Source organism: Pseudonaja textilis, chromosome Z (assembly GCF_049901715.1).
Source record: "Pseudonaja textilis isolate UNSWEBS1 chromosome Z, rPseTex1.2, whole genome shotgun sequence".
NCBI lineage: Eukaryota > Metazoa > Chordata > Lepidosauria > Squamata > Elapidae > Pseudonaja > Pseudonaja textilis.
The window spans coordinates 111,389,108-111,409,839 of NC_142008.1; the positions used below are offsets into that span (position 1 = coordinate 111,389,108).

The 20,732-nt window shown below is 42.9% G+C and overlaps 1 protein-coding gene across 2 annotated transcripts; it reads left to right on the top strand.

The window, feature by feature from the left end:
• Positions 1-40: 40 nt before the first annotated feature.
• On the top strand, positions 41-20,732 carry MAPK7 (mitogen-activated protein kinase 7). Of its 2 annotated transcripts, XM_026721096.2 has the most exons (7): positions 41-304; positions 2,433-2,655; positions 6,208-6,373; positions 7,848-8,983; positions 11,595-12,505; positions 13,220-13,347; positions 14,352-20,732. In XM_026721096.2, exons 2-7 carry the CDS (start codon positions 2,436-2,438, stop codon positions 14,503-14,505), a joined length of 2,715 nt encoding a protein of 904 aa, XP_026576881.1. In that variant the 5' UTR covers positions 41-304; positions 2,433-2,435; the 3' UTR covers positions 14,506-20,732. The 2 variants fall into 2 exon arrangements, with proteins under 2 accessions (XP_026576881.1, XP_087773216.1); XM_087917090.1 differs by lacking the exons at positions 41-304; positions 2,433-2,655; positions 6,208-6,373 and adding an exon at positions 7,274-7,346.

Below are 20,732 nucleotides of genomic sequence, written 5' to 3' on the forward strand. Positions count from 1 at the left end.
CTCATTGGCCCCCTGGCTTTTTTCTCCGCGCCCTCCGATTGGCTCTTCCTAGCGGGCGAGGTGGGGCGTTTCATTTTGTTTCAAGAAAGGTACCGATGCCGGAGCAATCTCGGGGCGCTTTGCCCTCGTAGCCACGCCCGCCTGCGTTTTGATTGGCTGAGGAGCAGTCGGAGCCGTAACATCCGGGCACTCTTGACCAGCCGGGCGAGCCATCATCCTCACCAGGGTGTAGCGGACCAGAGAGGGAACCGCCCCTGTTGTCCACCTCCTGAGACCTTCGGCGCTTCATCTCGCATCTTGGCAGGTGGGGATCCTTTTTCTCCCGCGGGTTCCTTCCTATCCTCATTAGGGGTGGACGATTCCAGCTGGAAGGAGATTTGGCCAGCGGTATAATTTTCCCTTTGCGTTGCAGCTCTAATAATTCAGCCCTCTGCCCCTCCCCACGAGATCGGCAGCCCTTTCTCCCTCCTTATTTTCCTCCCCATCCCTGCTTTGCTCCATTGGCAACATTCAGCTTGGCTACTGAACCCCAGCCCCTCCCTCTCAATTACTGCTTTTGTCCGAGAGGTCAACGTGGGTTGGGTCTCCCTCCTTTGTCCTTTTGGACGGAGGGAATGTGGCTGATCCGAAGACATTCAGGGAGTTTTTAGGGTGGATTTGAACTTGGGAGTTCCCCGGTCTTGAGCAAGTGCCTTAACTACCATACCAAACTGACTCCCTTCTTACAGGGAAACACTTTTCCTTTTCTTGCTCTATAAAATTGGCTACTGACACTTTTCCCTTTTTTTGTCCAAATCCAGCCCAGTTTGCTTCCTAATCTCACTCTGTCCTAAGAACTGATGGGGGTGGGGGGAGAGAAACTATTTTTTCTTCTCTGAAATTTCTGTGTTTTTGATTGGTAAGAGAACAACTTTTCCATGCTTCCCTCCACGCCCACCCCCCATCCTATCCTATCGTAGATTCTTCTTAATTTCAGGCTGGCAGATTACTGTCATGCTGCCCTATTTTATTTTCCCAGTCAGAAGTACTCAAAGACTACTGCTCTCCTGTTCCTAAATTAAAAAGGAACTTTCTTTCACATTCTATCCTCAAGTTTGCATCCATTTTTTCCTTTTAAAGTACTTTATAAAGTACTTTATAAAAAAGTACTTTATTCCAAGAGGCTCAGTAGGTTGAATTATCTTGCAAGTTCTCTTTCATAAAGTATAAAATTATCTTGTAATTTCAAATTGTCTCAAATAATTTGCACACTCACTTGTGCAAGATTTGATTATCTGTTCTTAATTGTATGCACTCTCCTTTCGTGCTTTTTTTTTTAAAAATGTGTCTCACTCATCACAATCTGCATAGCTAGCTAATTGAGGTCAGTTACAGAGGGTCAAGGGAGAAACGATTAATGAACTACATTCAATTATATGCTTCATATATTAATATAACACTCTTATATTTTGCCTGTCATTATTCCCAAGTTCCCAATTTTAGTTCGTTCAATTTGTTTGGCAAGATCTTTGGAAATGATTTGCCCTTGTCTTCTGCCTAGAACTGGCAGGACATGACTGGCCCAAGGTCATTTATTAGCTTTGGGTGTAAGGTGGGTCTAGAACTAAAAAGTCTTCTGATTTCTGGTCTGCTGCCTTAACCACCTTAACTAAAGGTGCTTTTTTCAGGAGGCAACTGGACTTTCTTGTTTCTTTTGAAGATGTTTTGCTTCTCATCCGAGAAGCTTTTTCAGCTCTGACTGGATGGTGGGGAAAGGAAGGATTTATATTCCTTGCAGACAGCTGGTCATTTGCATTCTTTTAGAGCTGTCAAACTCCTGGCCTGCAGGACTAATGCATCATGTGCTGGCCATGCCCACGCCCAGTTTAGCGAAGGGGAAAAAGTCCCAATACATCACATGATGCTGCTGTGACAACGTGCGTTTGACACCCCTGTTTTAGAGAATTGTTAAAACACTTGGAGATTTAATCTGTGTCCTCAGGGTCTACAAGGAACTATAAATCCTTTGATTCCCACCATCCAGTCAGAGCTGAAGAAACTTCTTGGATGAGAATTGAAAGTCTTCAAAAGAAAAAGAAAGAAAGTCCAGTTGCTTCCTGAAAAAAAAACACCTTTAAACAACCATGACTGAGAATCTCCATTCAGTTTCTTAACAAAACTGGTTCTCTGGTAAGACATATGTTCCTCTGCTTGGCCCTAAATCTATTCATTGTTCATCATCTGCTAAATGCTGCTGTTATCCTGGGTTACTTTCAACAGTCTTGCATCAAGTGTCAAGGCTTGCTTGTGTCCACCTGCTATATTTACTGTAATGAAGATGAGAATAGGAAATTAGGCATTGGGCAGTAACCTCTTGAAACATTTGGCTTGGGCAGCAGGATTTCATAATTCATGTTTGTCTCTGTGTGTGTTTGTGTGTGTGAATGTGACAGACGATGGCTGAACCACCAGTGGAAGACGAGGGTGAGGAAGCAGCTGAAACTCAACCCAAGCAGGAGTCCACCCATCAGGCCACGGTGGCTGCAAAGAACTTAGCCATTTTGAAGGCCCGGTCATTTGACGTCACTTTCGAAGTGGGAGATGAGTATGAAGTCATTGAAACAATTGGCACTGGAGCTTATGGTGTGGTGAGCTCAGCACGGCGCAAAGACACAGGTGTGTAAGTCAGATGGCTTCATGCTGCTCTCTGCTGGGTGGCTGTTGAGATCTTGTGTAGTTTATCTCCTGCATAGAGGTGGGGCATAGAGGAATTCTCCTTGACTAGTGGTATGTATCAATAATATATGTCCTGTGGTTCTCTGTGTAGTGTTTTCTGCAAAGTTTGGTTTAGTGGCGGAGTGGTTAGAATGTAGTACTGCAGGCTACCTCTGCTGACTGCTGGCTCCCTGCAATTTGGCAGTTCAAATCTCACCAGGCTTGAGACTGATTCAGCCTTCCAGCCTTCCGAGGTTGGTAAAATGAGGACTCAGATTGTTGGGGGCAATATGCTGACTTTGTAAACTGCTTGAAGAGTGCTGTAAAAGCACTGTGAAACGGAATATAAGTCTAAGTTCTATTGCTATTGCTAGTGCAGTAGAGCCTCTGGTCGCCACCATAATTCGTTCCATAACTTTGGTGATTTCTTTGCCTTCTAATGTTTTGTCTTCAGGAATTTCTGGGTCAAGGGTCGTGTTTGATCACCACCTGAGTATGTGTGACCAGATTAAAAATAATTGTGAATTTTTGGGTCAGAACCCGATTTGGTTGTGATCAGAGGTACTACTGTACCCTGAAATATTAATGCATATGGGTAGTCCTCATTTAGCCACTGCCTCATATAACATTTATGATTGTGATGAAAAAATAACTATGCAGCCATAGTTCTTCGCGCTTATGACCTTCGCAGGTTTGTAAAACTTAAGTACGATCATATCGTAAGCACAGTGGTGGTTTCACTTAACTGCTTTGCTTAATGATGAATTGTTTATTCCGTGGCTATGACAATTCTCTGCAAACAACTTGTCATGGTCAACTTGCCCCAGGACAAGTCACTGTGGGACAATTCAACCATTTAATTATTTAAAATAATTAAAAAATTATTTTAATTTTTCTCATTCACATTTCATTTTGTCTTTCCTTGGGCATCCTTTCCTTAATGATTCAGTTCCAGCATTTCTTCAATCTGTCAACTCATGAAATATTTCTATGGTTTTTAGAGTTGCCAACAGAAAGGGAGGGAGGAGCAGTGCAGCAGCTTGCAAACCGCAACTGCATTCCATAAATGTTTTCAAAGATAGTAACTAGATGACTGATTGATGACTCTTGGCTATAGATGTGTCCCATTGGAGAATATGAATTACAATACATCCAAGGGGTGGGGGATAACCAAGGTCAAGGGTGACAGTGAATTATGTGTCTTAGAGTCGGCTATACTCACGCAGTGCCGGACATGTTAACTCCTAATTAATCCTTTGAAGATTTGGAAGTTTGGCTCAAGACTCATGATTTAAATGGGGGTAACTGCTGGAATCCTGACACGATGTTATTATAATTCTTGTCCCACACCAAGTTGGCCATGTTGCGTTGGCTGTTATGAGCTGTCCCATCCCGCTGATTAGAATTGTTAAACTAGGACTACCTATAATTTACTAGTAGCAGATATTTTTGTATTAGTATTAAAACAGGTAGCAAACTATGCAGATTAATGAGACACTGTTATTGGACTTGTACTTTTTAAAAATGTATATATTTGAATGACTCAAGACCGTCAATATACCTAATATTTCTTCTTCCTGTTTTCCTCACCACAACAACCCTGTAAGGTGGGTTCATTTACTTAATGACTGTTGCATTCACATAATGGCAGTGGCATTCGCTTAACCATCACCAAAAAACCAAACAAACACATAAAACAAATTTTTTTCCCACCACAAGAGAGAGTGACTGGCCCAAAGTTACCCAGCTGTCTTTCATTCCTAAAGTAGGACTAGAATTCATAGTCTCCTGGTGATTGGCCCAGTCACCCTGCTGGCTGCCATGCCTAAGGTGGAATTAGAACTCACAGTTTCCTAGTGATTGGCCCAAAGTTACCTAGCCAGCTTTCATGTGTAAGGTGGGACTAGAACTCACAACCTCCTGGTTCTAGGCTACTCCTCCTTGATGTTTTAAGGTCTGTGCTGCTGGGTATGCATCTTATCAGTATATTGATAGTGACACTGCCTTAAAGGAAGGATTTCCTGCCCGGGCTACACATTTTCTGTTAAGACAAAATCCTTCAGAATGCTTTTGCCTGTGCCACGTTCAAACTAGATACCTGGATCGAAGCCAGCCTTTCCTGACTACAGTTTCAAAATTTTTCCGTCATGCTGGCTGGGAAATTTAGGAAATATAATTCCAAAGGAACGGATTGATGCCAGGCCAGGGAAGGCTTGCCAGAGTCTGGGAAATAGGGAGACTTAGTTTTATATATTGCACTGAGATGCAGAGCAGAGCTTTGGCATAAGGACCCAAAGAAATGCCAAGGTCCCTAATTACATAAAATGGCTTTAGGTTATATTCAGAAACTGTCTCAATTAAGGAATAATGACTGTAATGGAGCTCAGAATTTTCATTGTAAGTCAATGATGGTCAGAAGTCAAGGCATCCACATGACTGGATCTGATTTTATGGGGTTTTTTTAGAGTGGTGGTTAAGCTGTTATGTGGTCATTAGGTAAACAGGATATTCCTATGAGTGATAAGTCACATGACTATAACTTGTGATCATGTGTTTATGATAGATTGTGTGACTGTGTGTGTGTGTACGTGTACCTGTTGGACCTCTCGAACCAGGTGCTATAGCTTTTGGTTGTCCATTGTAATTTTGAATGATTGCTAAAGGACCAGGCATAAGTTGAGGACTACCTGTATGAATTCGAACCACACATGTATATGTGGTTCATTTATAAATAGTGATTAAGGAAAGGTGTGAGTTGACTGGTTGGATTTGTGAAATAACTTAGTTTGGAAAGTGAATTACCTATTTTATGAGTTCATGCAATACAGTGATTGAATAGGCTGAGTTCCCACAAGACACTGTTATGATGACATAAAAATATTAGAAATAAAGATGTGTCTAACTTTCCTGACAGTTAGAACAATTAATCAGTAGAACAATTTGCTTCCTGAAGTTGTGAATCAGATTGGGTAATCACTTGTCTGAAATGGTATAGGATTTCCTTCCTGAGCAAGGGGTCGGACTAGAAGACCTCTAAGGTCCCTTCCAATTCTATTATTCTATTCCTATTTCTTTCTATTCTATTCTATTTTCTATTCTATTCATACACCTTAATAATATTTACGCTAGATCATTATTATACCTTGTTTCTTTTTTCTATTGTATTTTTTCACTTTTTTCCCTAGAGTACTTTTAATGCATTTCTTTTTCCATTTGAAACTGTGTCCTTTGTAATTTTTTTTGACGTTTTGTTCCTTTTTCTTTTTTGTACTTTAAAAGGAAAATAAATAAATACAAGTTGCACTAAGAAAACATTCCTCAAATCCTCTCTCCAATAAAAGCCATTAGATTTAACAGTGTATAACCAATTAAAAAAAACAACAACCACCCAGTGCTTGTCAGAATGCATCTAAGAACCTTTAGAGTGGCATACCTGTGAACAGGAAACAAATTTGTGATTTGCAGAATGTGAGAGATACACACCTCACCTCTTTCCTGTTTTCCACTTACCAGGCCAGCAGGTGGCGATAAAGAAGATCCCGAATGCCTTTGACGTTGTGATGAATGCCAAGCGTACCCTCCGGGAACTTAAAATCTTGAAACATTTCAAGCACGATAACATCATTGCCATCAAGGATATCCTGAAACCTTCCGTGCCTTATGCTGAATTCAAGTCTGTGTAAGTGTCTGTCTTAAAAGTTTTCCAGGCTTGAGAAATACTGTCTGGTCCTAGCCCTGTCTGAAATTCCGGTAGCCTTTATGAGATAATAAATTAAAACAGTTCATTTCTTCTTGTAGAAAGCTGATTAAATCAGTGTGAGCTCAGAAGGTTACATCACCTCTAGTTTTTAAAGGATTAGTTGACAACTTATATAATTGTTTGTTTTATATAGCTGCCCATCTGCACGTATATGACTTCGGTAAGTGTCAGTGGAGATTCTCAGTCATCCAGGTCGTGGTTGTCCCAAAGATGCTTAATGGACTTCCTTGTTTTTCTTTGAAGACATCTCACTTCTCATCCAAGAAGCGTCAGCTCTGAGCTCTGAGCTGAAGAAGCTTCTCAGATGAGAAGCAAAACATCTTCAAAGAAAAGCAAGAAAGTCCAGTTGCCTCCTGAAAAATGCACCTTTGGGATATATAATTTTGGGGTTCTCACATTAAACATTAAAAAAACCCAATTGTTTGTTTTATATAGCTGCCCATCTTCAAGTATATGACTGGGTGTCTCATATTAAATATTAAAAACAATTAAAACACCAATATTAACCTAAAACAAAAACAATAACCTTGTTCGATGTCAGGCCACAAATTCAGTTTTGGCGAATTGACACGAAGGCTTTTTGAAATAGTGAGTGCTTGGGGAATTTGCTGCATGTGGTAGAGGGTTTTTTTTTTTTTCTGCATCAAATTCCCAGATCCTTTGGGACTAGGACAGTTTCCAGTAAAAGGTCTGGTCCGTTTCTTGAATAAGATGAGATAATGTTAGTGGTTGTCAGAAAGTTTGGAAATCCAGGTTCGAATAATGATAGTTTTTTCGTTGTCCGTGGGTGAGTTGGTCTCTCTTGTCCTTATTTTCCAGGCTTATTGTGAATATTTTATTGGCTTGGAAACAGCATGTGCGACTTCTCAATTCAAGGAAGTAGAATCAAAATGTACGAACGCCATTTTTTATTTATTTATTTAAGAAAATATACATGGCCATCTTATTCACTCTCAGTGACTTTGCAGCTAATAAAAGCTTAATATAAGAACAGGTGGGGACCAATCTTAGCTCCAGAGGGATGATGTTCCTCAGGAAGGGAGACACTACAGATAAGGCCCTTCTTATTGCTCCCCCTCCTTAGGAGAGGGGAGCTGTAATATTCACCGCCTCCCTGCTTTATTATTATTCTCTTATTCTCTATTTCCAAGTGGACAGTCTTCTAGGTAATCACATCAATATGTGATATACACATCAGCATATGTGCCGTGCTACCATTTGGCTCCGGAATAGCACACAGGGTTATTTTTACAACAACCCCCAACAGGGAAGGTCGTATGCCTGCATACGAGAAGAGGAGAGGTCCAAGATTATTCAGCAAGTATTGCATGTGGGCAACACTCCAGATTCACTCTTTTATTGACTTGTGCCCTTTCTTTTCCCCCGCTGGCAGCTATGTGGTGCTAGACTTAATGGAGAGTGACCTTCACCAGATTATCCATTCGTCACAGCCTCTCACTTTGGAGCACGTGCGCTACTTTCTCTACCAGCTTCTCCGAGGCCTTAAGTACATCCACTCGGCCAATGTGATCCACCGAGACCTCAAGCCCAGCAACCTGCTGATCAATGAGAACTGTGAGCTGAAGATTGGTGACTTTGGGATGGCCCGAGGCCTCTGCACCAAGCCAGTTGAATACAAGTACTTCATGACAGAGTATGTGGCCACTCGCTGGTACAGAGCCCCAGAGCTGATGTTGTCTCTGCACGAATATACACAGGCTATAGACATGTGGTCAGTAGGGTGCATTTTTGCAGAGATGCTTGGACGGAAGCAGCTTTTTCCTGGGAAAAACTATATCCACCAACTGCAGCTGATTATCACCGTCCTGGGCACTCCTCCCGCCAAAGTGGTCCACTCCATTGGTGCCGACCGTGTGCGTGCTTACATCCAGAGCTTGCCATCACGCCAGCCAGTGCCGTGGGACAATCTCTACCAGAATGCCGACCGGAAGGCCTTGTCTTTGCTCTCCAAGATGCTCCGCTTCGACCCACGTGAACGCATCTCTGTGGTGGAGGCCTTGAACCACCCGTTTCTGTCTAAGTATCACGATCCGGACGATGAGCCGGATTGCGTCCCGGCTTTTGATTTTGACTTTGACAAACAAGTGCTTACCAAGGAACAAATCAAGGAGACTATCATGGCGGAAATCAAGGACTTCCACGAACGCCGGGAAGGCATCCGGCGGCAGATCAGCTTCAAGCCCTCTCTTAGGCCAGCCGTTGTGGACGGCGGGGTGGATGAGGCCGCTAACCAGGCACTGCTACTGCGCTGCAACGATATTGACATGCCCAGTGCTGGTTCTCCACGCGCCGATGATGATTATGCGATGGCCTCTCCCATGCCTTACCCAACAGAGACCATTGACTTCACCTCTCCTCTGGTTGCTGCCTCTGTCACGCCGCCAGAAGTCAAGGCTGAGGTGGAGGCCCCCGTGGCCCCACCGAAGCGGGAAGGCGCCATCTCGGATGACACCAAGGCTGCTCTCAAAGCCCTCATCTTGCAATCTGCATTCCGGAATAAAAACAAAGGTGAGGTTTCTGCAGGTTTTGGCTCTGGGAAGTGATATGACAGGATATCCAGGGGTCTCCAACCTGTGGGCCGTGGCCCGTTAATGGGCTGTGAGGGATTTGCAACCAGGCCGGGGAAACGGCCTATGAGCGCATGCACCTACACGCACATCCTCATTGCATGATCAGCAGGAGAAATGAAATCATTTAAGTGAGCGGCAGGCACGTGTGCATGCTGCTTGTGCAAGGAGAGCTGTGCGTGCACGAGTGCATGCCGGCCATTTGCATGCAACCATCCCCTCTCCGCCCCCTCCCCTCTGCAAAGCTGGAAATGGTGGGGGAATTCTGACCTAGTTAGGCAAGACGGTTAATTTCTCCCTTTTTACAATTTTTATTTTGTGGGGGACACAGTTGTGAAGCTAATTGTGTAGTTATTAAGGGAAGCCAGATTTGCTTGCTCATTGACTATGCTTGTCGGAAGCCAGCTGGTAGTCACATGATCCCAGGACTGTGCAGCTGTCATAGATATATGCCAGTTGCCGAGCACCTGAATTTTGACCATGTGACCCTGGGGAGGCTGTAATAGTTGTCTGTGTGAAAACTGGTCATAAGTCACTTTCTTCAATGCCATTGTAACTTCAAAGGGTGGCGAAGTGAATGGTTTCATGTTGAGGACTTCCTTTTCAATTTCATCCCAAATCAAAATCAAGTAACCTTTTTAGAAGAAATTTAAGGCTAATTTTTTTTACAGGAATCAGATAATATTTATTGAATATAATACTGCATCTTGGTAGCATTGCATCTTAGCAATGTCTATGTTGCTCGAAACTCCCCTGAAGAGCAAGATATATGTAATTTCAGCAAATAAGTATACAGATGCAAATGTTGAAATGTTTTCACCTGTTTAGCTTTGTATTTGTTCTTCCATCATTTTTACATCTGTTTTGTTTTACATACAAAACAACCTTGAATGTTCTTTTCAGGCAGAAGCATGTCAGGACTCCAACAAATCCACCCTCATTCAAATCAAAAGTCTCTAGCCGCATCTCGGAGAAAAGTAAATTGGTTTATTAGAAGTCACCATGTTGGCGCATGGCTGGGTGCAGCCGATACTAAATTACATCATACATTTCCCCCTTGACCCTGGTCTCCCCCCCCACCCCCGGATGTATATTCTCCAACGGAACACATTCATAGCCAAGAGTCATCCATCATGCTCTCCAGTAACCTTCTTATGCTCTGACAACTTTGGGGTGCTGTTGGATGATTATCTAGGCATTTCAAGAATGCCTTGTTTTCCCCCACTCCCTTTTTCTGGCAGCTAAAAAGACCCAAGGAGTATCTTTTTGGGTGACACGCAGCATATCATGAAGCTACTAAGCAATGAAATATAGGTAGTCTTCAATTTACGGCCACAATTAAGACCAAAGTTTAGGTTGTTTTGCCCCATTTTATGACTTTTCCTTGCCACAGTTGTTAAATGAATCATTTCAGTTGTTAAGTTAGTAATCCGATAGTTAAGTGAATCTGGTTTCCTCCCATTGAGTTTGCTTGTCAGAAGGTTGCAAAGGATGATCACACGACCCAGGGACACTGCAATCGTCATAAAAGTGAGTCAGTTGTCAAGCATCCGAATGTAAATTACATGACCACGGGGATCCTGAAACCATCATAAGTGTGAGAAATGGTCATAAATCACTTTTTTCTGTGCTGTTGTAGCTTCAAATGGACACTAATATGAACTGTTGTAAATTGAGAACTACATGTATTCTTTCTAGAGCAGGGGTTTTCAAACTTGACAGCTTTAAGACTTGTGGACTTCAACTCCCACAATTCTTCCTCCAGTCATGTTAGCTCAGGAATTCTGGGAGTTGAAGTCCACAAGTCTTAAAGATGCCAAATTTGAAGATCTTTGATTTAGAGTCTAGAAACCTGCTTTGAAAAGGACTTCAAAGCAATTGTTAGTTTTCCAAGGTTCAGTAGATACCAAAGAGGTTGTATCCTGGATACTGTAAGATCAAGATAATCTGTAAGACCTGGTTAGAATCCAGGAAAATGCTTAGAAACCTTGGGAGAATCGGAGTGAAAGTATTTGCTGCTTAAATACAGGTAATCCTTGACTTAAAACACATTTGAATCCCAGATTTCTGTTGCTAATCAAGGCAGTTGTTAAGTGAATTTTGCCCCATTTTACAATCTTTCGTGCCACAATTGTTAGGTGAATCACTGCTGTTGAAATTAGCAACGTGGTTGGTAAGTGAATCTGGCTGTATCTGGTAAGTGAATTTGCTTATCAGAAGGTCACAAAAGGTGATCACATATAACCCTGGGACACTGTGACTGTCATAAATGCGAACCAGTCTATCCGAATTTTGATTACGTGACTATTTGGATGCTGCAATGGTCGTAAGTATGAAAAATGGTCATGTCACTTTTTTCAGTGCTGTTTTTGTAACTTTGTACGGTCCCTAAACAAAGTTGCAAGTCAAGAAGTACTTGTAGTGATGCTAATCTGTGATGGGTGTGTTTTTTTAAAAAAAGTGTGGCCTTCCTTGATTATGTGTTTGCAGCCGCCATCTTTACTTTTTCGATTCCTTCTTCACAAGCACCACTGGCTCTTTCTGTCTTGCAGATATACCTTCCTCTGTCTCAGAAACTCTTGATATCCGGCGACCGGTAACGGCAAAGGAACGCCAGCGTGAGAGGGAGGAGAAACGGAAGCGGCGCCAGGAACGGGCGAAGGAGCGAGAGAAGCAGAAGAAGGAGAAGGAACGGGAGCACAAGGACATGCTGACCGAGAACGACCGGAACCTTCTGGAAAGGTGGACCAAGATGGTGGATCGCACCCAGAACAAGCCAATCCAAAATGGGTCCACAGCCCCACCTCAGAAAAACACGGCCAGTCATGTCCTTCCCTCAGTTCCTGCCACCAAGCCTTTGCCCCCATCGGCCTGTGTCACTCCCGCCCCTTCTCGTAACACACCGGCACCTTCCGAATTCCTTGCTTTCTCCGACAAAGCAGCGCCAAGCCTTGCCCCCAAGCTCACCCTTGTCCCGGTGGGGACCGAGCTAGCCTCGGTCCAGGCTTCCAACACCAACGTTATTCGTTTTTTCCCAGCGCAGACTGCCCCCTTCATGGTGGCTGCCCCGGCTTGCCCCAAAGCCATTCCTGCCAAGTCCGAGTGCCTCTTGAACGTCAAGTATGCCCCAAGCCAGATCTTCCAAGGCCCATATGAAATGACGGCCCTCAACGCTTGGCGTAGCGTCTCTCCGCCTGAGAACTGGGCTGTGTCTGGACAACTGCCTGTTGGCCAGCCTGAGGTGGCACCTGCTGGGCCTCTGCCAGAACCGGTTGTCAATTTTGTGGCAAGAGCTGAGGTGGATCAGTCCCTGTTCCAGTCTGAGATAGGCAAGGCTGAACTTCTGCCCCAGGGACTGACCACAGAAGAAACTAGAGGGTCAGTTCAGTCCCAGGTAGCGTCAGGATTACCTTCAGAATCTCCTGATATCAACGTGGTAACCCAACAGCTGTCAAAATCTCAGGTAAAAGCCCTTGAGGGACTCCTCCTTTTGATATTAGGAGGACACATGGCTTGGGGTAGTATAAATTCCCTTATTATAATCCACAAGAGTTGGGAGCCCCCTTGGCACCTCTAAAAGATGCTCCTGGCAAACTTAATGCCATTTCTGCAGGATGCTTAATAATTGAATTCCCACAATGTTCCGTGTAGGCTGCAGCATTTCTCTTGCGGGGCTCCCAGAGATGAGCAAAAGGCTTTTCGCAGCCTGAGAAAGGAGTACAGTCCTCTTCGTTGTGTGTGTCAGTCAACACAATGCTTTGAATAAAACTGTTTATTCTGGATCGGATCTGGAAAACATTATTTTTCTTCCACTCCCACTGAAAGGAATTTAGCAAGTTTATACTTGTTTATTTCTCTGACTTGTGATTTTTGTTAAATGCAGCTGACTTCTTTGAACCTACCCTTCCTCTCCTTTTATTTGCTAGTGTTTTCCTTTTTCTGATGTGCTCCAGATGTGCTTTAGCATCCATAGTTTTCGAACAGCATATCCAAAAAAAAGACGCTGACTGAGGGCGATATTCCTTTAGGGTACCAGGTTGAGGAGATGGTTTGCTCATGGTGCAAGGGACAGCTGAGAAACTCAGCTATTCGTGCAGGAATAAGGTTGTATGGAGAGTCCCTTGTCTTCAAATCATTGGTAGTCCTACATTAAATTTTTATGGGTTCTTCATTCCAGGTGGAAGATCTTTTGCCTCCTGTTTTCTCTGGAACGCCCAAAGGCAGTGGTGCTGGTTACGGGGTTGGATTTGACCTGGAAGAATTCCTGAATCAGTCTTTTGACATGGTGGGGGAGAACAGAGAGAGGTGAGCAGTGTTTCATATATCCTGTTTGTTGGGACTTTGTGGGGAGAAGTTTGTGCCGTGGAATAGGTGGAAGAATACATGCATTCAGGAACAGATGTTTGCTTTATTGGAACTAGCATCTTGGTGGGCAGCAGGAAGTAACATGTCCTTAATGGACGAAGAGGTTGTATTTCTTCTATTGGCTTACCTGCTCTGATACCATTGAAAACAGGGCAAACTTCTTTTGAAAACAAGGAGGAGCCATGATCTGGCAGCGGTAAGATCTGACAAGTAATAATGCTTAGTTGGAATCCATCTTCTGTTACTTGTTCCCCTTCAGCCCCTACAAAGCCTAGCTAGTCTCACGAAGCTTAGGAAAGATGAGGCCCAACGTATCCGGAAAGTACCATTTTCAAATGTGGCAATTTTGGATGATTTAAATTTGTTTCCTGTTCTGCATTAGCCGTTCTTCCTGTGAAATTTGAAGAGTCAGAGATTAATATGCTGGCCTAGAAGCCAGGAGGCTCTAAACTCTAGGCCTTAGGTCTGAAAGCTGGCTGGATGACCTTGGGCCACTTATTCTCTTTCAGCCCAAGCCACCTCACAGGTTGTTTGTTGTGGGGAAAATAGGAAGCAGGAGGTACGTTCGCTGAATAATAATGTAATTTGTCTTCTAATATTTTCAAATGAATCTCTACTGTCTCTCTCAGCCCTTTACAGCAGTTCCTGAGGGCTAAAGTGGTTTGGGCTCCATCAAAAGCTATACTGAAGCAGCTATCACTAAATTTGATCTGTCTTCATGCCATAGAAAAGAATTTTATCTGGAGATACTCTAGGGTTTTGTTTAGAATAGTGTTTCTCCATCTTGGCAACTCTAAAATGTGTGGACTTCAACTCCCAGAATTCCCCAGTCATGATAGAGTTGCCGAGAAACACTGATCCAGATAATTTAGAGTTCTGTATTGTCCATTGCTTTGTCTCCATCCCATCTCCTGGTCTCTCTTTCTTGTACTTCACTTTATTAGTCAAGGTGACTCCGCCCCACTCTCGGCTTCACTTCTCGCTGATTGGTTGGAAGTCCATCGCATGAACCCTGCTGACATGGAGTCTCTCCAACAAGAACTGCAGTTGGGTTCTCCCATGATCCTCTCTGACATTCCGGATCTGCAAGATGCATGAGAAGCTGATATCCTGTTGGCCAACGTCTTCCTCTTCTCCCCCTCTCCCTCTCCCTCTCTCTCCCTCTCTTTTATAAAGCCTCATTAGAGTGGATGTGAAAGATCAAGGCAATTTGCCTTTTCAATGACTTGGTTTGGAAATGTCACCACAGTGCCTATGCATTTCTGTTGTTTTGCTTTACAGAATTGGGCTGATGTTTTAGACTGGAGGTCTTTTGCAATAAGAGTTGAAGTAGACTTGGTTCTACGCTGCCTTCTGTGGGCATGTGGAAAGACACACACACACACACACACACACACACACACACACACAAATCAGGGAAGAACTCTGGCAAAAGAACTCTGGCTAAAGGATGCACCATCTCTTTCCTTGCGAACAGGCATCCAGTCAATTTCTTGCTTGACCCCACACTGTGTTTCCTTACCTCATGGCTGATAAACATGGATAACATTTTCTGTTTAGAATATTGAAAGCTCTTCGAAAGGACAGAATTCATGTACAACATGTTCTCTGGGTCTTTTCATTAAAAAAAACAAACAAACGATGCACATAAGCACCAAATCCAGCCTTCCTCCATAGGCAACTGTTTTCAAATTGGTGCCTTCCAATTGTATCGGTTTTCAGCTTCCCTAGTCTTCCCTTCAGTCCTCTCTTAGATATAGATAATCCTCAACTTACGAGACTATGATTGAACCTCAGATTTCTGTTGCTAAATGAAACATTTGTTGAATTTGGGGCCCTTTTTATGACCTTTCTTGCCACAGGGTTAAGTGAATCCACTGCAGTTGTTCAGTGAGTAACCTGGTAGTTAAGTGAATTTGGCTTCCCCATTTGATTTTGCTTATAAAAAAAGGTCACAAAAGATAACCCCGGAACATTGCAGCTGTCATAAATATGAGTCAGTTACTAAGCATCCAAATTTTGATCCTATGACCGTCAGCAATGGTCATAAGTGTGAAAAATGGTCATAAGTCACTTTTTTCAGTGCCGCTGTAACTTTGAACGGCGACTAAGCGAATTGTTGTAAGTCAAGGATTACCTGTATTCTAAACTTCAGTCCTCCATAAAGTATAACATCTGGTTGAGTGACTTGAGGGCCATCGTCCTCTTTCAGTCCAGGCACACATCCTAAGGTGTGGGGAAAATAGTCAGGAAGCTGATGGACACCGATCACTTTGAGTTGTACAATATAAATCCTAATAATTAAATGAATAGCCCTCTGGCTTCCTAGGGATAATGGAGGCTGAAGGTCATGTACATTTGGAAGGCGCTGGTGGGGAAGTTTCTTTTTCATAGCATGCTACACTATGAAACAGATGGATTACAAACTTGTGGAAATCAAAGGACTGCCTTGTATTGAGTTAGGCCAGTGGGCTATCCAATCTCATATGCTGTATTCTGACCAGCTATACCTCTTCAAAATCTTGGATGGAGGATTTTCCTGCATTTCTGTAACTGGAAATACCCAAAGTGGAAGTTTCAGCCTTACACGCTTCAGGATTTTGCTTCTCTGTTTATTGGTTATTACTGTGGCTGCCCAAGGTAATATTCTGGAGAACTTGGCAGCTGCCGTCTTCAGTAATGCGATGAGGATGGGACAGAAAGTCCCACAGATTCCAATGGAAAAGAGACATAAGTATCAAGGGCTTCTTTGGCCTCACCTCAGTGTGCCATATTGTCATGCAGAAAAAGCCTTGAAATTATGAGGGAGGGAAGTCCCAGAAACTTAGGTTTTTCTCCTTTGATGGTGTTATAGTGACTGATTGCCCTGAAGCAAGGCAACCTTCTGCTTTATAAGTGAAGATATGCAATGTTGATGGTGCCTACGCTCAAGGTTTTTGAAGACAAAGATTGTACAACTTTGTCTTCTGCTTTGAGTGGGATGTGACTGTCCTACCAATACATGTACTGTCTACTAAAGGAAGGGACCACCTCTCCCTCTAACTTATACAGCTACTACCCCACGTTTGCTGTACCAGTAGCTTTTTAAGAACCTTCTCTGCTTCCAAGGTAGTTGGGCAAGGCTTTCTCCAGAATCTTGGTTGCCACTTGCCATATGAATGTGCCTCCGGACAGTGGCCATGTAACAGTGGCTATCATATCTTGTCTGCAGAAACCTGGGTGACTCTTGATCAGGCAGAGAGTTTCGGTCCCTGTTTACCGTCATCTAGATTTTTGCAGCCCAACTATAATACTCCTGATAAGGCCATCATTGTCTGTCTTTGTAAAGACCTTGCATATATTCAGCCTGGCGACTAACATGGCCTGCCACTTTAATGTGTGTGTATGTATTTTTTGTATGTATATTTGCCTATATCTTTTATTTATAGAGCCGTGGTGGTGCAGTGGTTAGAATGCAGTACTGCAGGCTACTTCTGCTGACTGCCAGCTGTCGGCAGTTCAATTCTCACCGGCTAAGGGTTGACTCAGCCTTCTATCCTTCTGAGGTCGGTAAAATTAAGACCCAGATTGTAGGGGGGCGATATGCTGACTCTGTAAACTGCTTAGAGAGGACTGTAAAGCACTGTGAAGCGGTATATAAGTCTGTGATATTGCTATTGCTATTGCTATCATATCAAATTTGGTAGACATGTTTCTGTTTTGTTATGCCCCGTAGGTAAGCTTTCGTTAAACAAACCCTGATTCTCTTTTAAGCTGCCATCTTACCAGCACAGGGCATTCTGTGGAGCAGCCTGAATTTTTTTTTACACTTCCAGTGCTAAGTTGGTCTCATCTAATATAATTAAGCCATTCTGTGGTTTGTTTGACTCTGGTTGTGCGAACATGTTGCAGCTCATATACCACGGCTTAGCATGTTGAGCCAACTCATTGAATTGTATGTGAGGGTATATTCCTCCCCCCCCATGAATTATGGTTAAGCATGTTCCATCAAAGATGTATGAAGGTGAAACTTACTTGAGTGTAAAAGTCTCTTCGGTCTTGATGGCACCTGATTTTGAGTAAATATATTTGTTATTGCTGAAAAAACAGCAATGATGGCACTCCTGGAAATGCTTTTGCAAGATTTTGGTGGCCAAAGGAGCCTTGCTGATTATCCAGCTGTGACTGTCCTAATATTTAAGTTACCTATCTTAAAATTTAGAAGGCTTTTATTTACAAGCCTCTGCCCCCAATATGTAGTCCAAAATCTTGGGTGAGAAGCTTTTGTGTTTCTGTAAAGCACAGGTTTCCAAACTGGCCATCTTTAAGACTTGTGGACTTCAACTCCCAGAATTCCCTAGCCAACATGGCTGGCTGGGGAATTCTGGGAGCTGAAGTCTACAAGTCTTAAAGTTGCGAAGCTTGGAGACCTTTGCTCTAAAGCAATGTTTCTTAAAGAATGTGGTCTTAGGATCTTTGGAGGTCTCCCAAGACCCTTTCAGGGGTCCTCAAAATCAAAATTATTTGCCAGCCTATGTTGAAAAATAATGTAATGCTAAACAACTGATAGGGTGATATTTCTTTTTCACGTATAATATAGGCCAGCACCATTTCTCCTCCCTTCATAAGCCTCAGCAGAGTCCTTCCTCTTCCTTGGTTGACCCGTGGCACAGCCTGCCACTTTGCTGGGAGGAATGGGAACAATGGGAGCCCTAGATTGTGAGAAAAACTTCCCATTCTTGCCTGTCCCCCAAGGCCCCCTTCCTTCCAGGGAGGAAGAGAGCTCACACATAGACATCTCCAGCCAGCCCTATCTCAGCAGCAACCATCTGTGTTGCTCCCTTGCCCTTCCTTCATTGACCCCTGTCATTAAGATGTTTCAGATTTCGACCTAAATTCTAGAGTATCCAATAAACTACTTTCCCATTGGCCCTTAGCGCCAGCAATTGGACACAGGAGCCAGAGGGAGGTGGGAAGAAAGGCAGGGGTATGCCCATGAAGATCATGTGATCATGGGTGACAATGATGGCACAGCAACATGGCGGTGCTGAAGCAGCAACAACTTTGTCAAATCCCATGGGTGTAATCATGGGCCCTGGATTTGGAATGCATTTTTTAAAGTTAACCCAGGTGAGTTATTGTTGATTCAAAAATTATTGCTCTATGATGCACCATTTTGCCCAATTAAAGGCTACAAATAAGCAAGCATGGGAGTTTTAGTATATTGAATAAAATTTCATCAAACAGTTGTGAGAAGTGGTAAAGGCAATGAATATATCATTTTAAATTTGTAATAGGGTAAATATCGATAGAGGGTGACGGTGGCTCAGTGGCTAAGACCCTGAGCTTGTCGATCAGCAAGGTCGGCAGTTCGACGGTTCGAATTCTTAGCACCGCGTAACGTGATGAGCTCCCGTTACTTGTCCCAGCTTCTGCCAACCTAGCAATTCGAAAGCATGTAAAAATGCAAGTAGAAAAACGGGGGGGCCTTTGGTGGGAAGGTAACAGTGTTCCATGTGCCTTTGGCATTTAGTCATGCCAGCCACATGACCATGGACACCTCTTTGGACAGTGCTGGCTCTTGGGCTTCGTAACAGAGACTGACCCTTAGAGCCGGAAACAACTAGCACGTATGTGCGAGGGGAACCTTTATCTTTAAATATAGATAAATACAACTTGTACAAAGGAAAAATTCCCAGGAAAAGAAAGTTTAAGAAACATTGCTCTATGGAAATACAAAATACGTTGTTTAATAGAAAACCTCTTTCAATTCATAGAGTATGGCTAGTAATATTATTTGCTGTCCAATTAACTTGGATTTAGTTGGGATCAGTTGGTCAGACTTTCCTGTTACTTCCAAAGTAACAGAACAGTCTCTTCGCTCCTAAAATATTTACAAGGCCAAATTGTTACACCAATTCCATCTTCACCCCTAGTTGCCTTTCATATGGGGATGGGAGTGTGTGGATTTGAGAGTTGATATAGGTAGTCCTCAACTACAACCACAAAATTTCTGTCATTAAGTGAGGCAGTTGAGATGTACCTTATTTTACAATCTTTTGTCACAGTTGTTAAGCGAATTGCTGCAGCTGTTGAGTGAACCATGCAGTCGTTAAGTGAGTCTGGTTTTCTCCATTGACTTTGCTTGTTGGAAGCCGGCTGAGAAGGTTAACAAATGGTGATCCCATGACTCTGGGATAGTGCAATTGTGATAAATTTATTTCAGTTTCCAAGCACCCGAATTTTGACCATGTAACCATGGGAATGCTAGCAGTGGTCGTAAGTTTGAAAACTGATCATAAGTTACTTTTTTTCAGTGCTGTTATAACTTCAAATGGCCACTAAATGAAAGGTTGTAAGTCAAGGACTACCTGTATACTTTTCTGACTAATTCAATATTCACCTCTGAAGTTCCAGAGGTCAGACTTGGGATCAAGTGGATGCAGCTTTGAATTAGTATGTGAAACTTGTTTGGAGTGCTTTGAGCATTGTGTCCGTTATCTGTGGTGCTTTGGTGTGATGTCCTCCCCCGCCCCCGCCCTGGTGATGTCTTAGAACAAAGAAATTGTTCATTAAACTTTCTATTAAAATTGTGATTTGTAAAATGCCAAAACAGTGTTGTTGTACTATATGGCTAAGTTTAAATAATCTCCCAGACGTTTGGTTTTTGAGATTTCCCATAGATGCTTTAGTTCAGGGGTCTCCAACCTGGGCAACTTTAAGACTTGTGGACTTCAAAACGAAGCTGGGTGAGGAATTCTGGGAGTTGAAGTCCACAAGTCTTAAAGTTGCCAAGGTTGGAGACACCCGCTCTAGTTCTTTCTTTGAAAAGTAAAAAAAAAGATGGAAGAAGCAGGATGATATTAAGGACACTAAAAAAATAAAAAAGCCAAACCAAACCAAAACAAAACTCCAAAATAACAAAGAACCAAGAAAACATTATCTGGATCTCAGTTAAGAGTCTCTAGAAGATGTAGAGGACTAAACTAGATCCAAAAAGATCGTGACAAACTTGAACAATGGGTTTTATCCAACAAAATGGATTTTAATGTGGAGAAAAGCAAAGTTTAACATTTAGGCAGGAAAAACATATCAAAGGTATAAGTACAGATTAGGCGAGAGCTGGTTCAAATCAAGTAACTGTGAGAGGGAAGTTGGAGTCCTAGTGGACGATCACTTAAACATGAGACAGCAATGTGTGGAAGCAGCCAAAAAAGCTAATAAAATCCTGGGTTGTATAAACAGAGACATAGAATCAAGATAACAGGAGGTATTAGTACCATTTTGTAAAACCCTAGTAAAACTGCACCTGGAATACTGGAACCAACTTTATAACAAAAAAGATG

Bases quoted from the DNA above. Each gene is read 5' to 3' on its own strand.
- MAPK7 (XM_026721096.2), top strand. From the start codon at position 2,436: ATGGCTGAACCACCAGTGGAAGACGAGGGTGAGGAAGCAGCTGAAACT. The intron at 8,984-11,594 runs GTGAGGTTTCTG...TCTGTCTTGCAG, and splicing joins ATTCCGGAATAAAAACAAAG to ATATACCTTCCTCTGTCTCA. The intron at 12,506-13,219 runs GTAAAAGCCCTT...TCTTCATTCCAG, and splicing joins AACAGCTGTCAAAATCTCAG to GTGGAAGATCTTTTGCCTCC.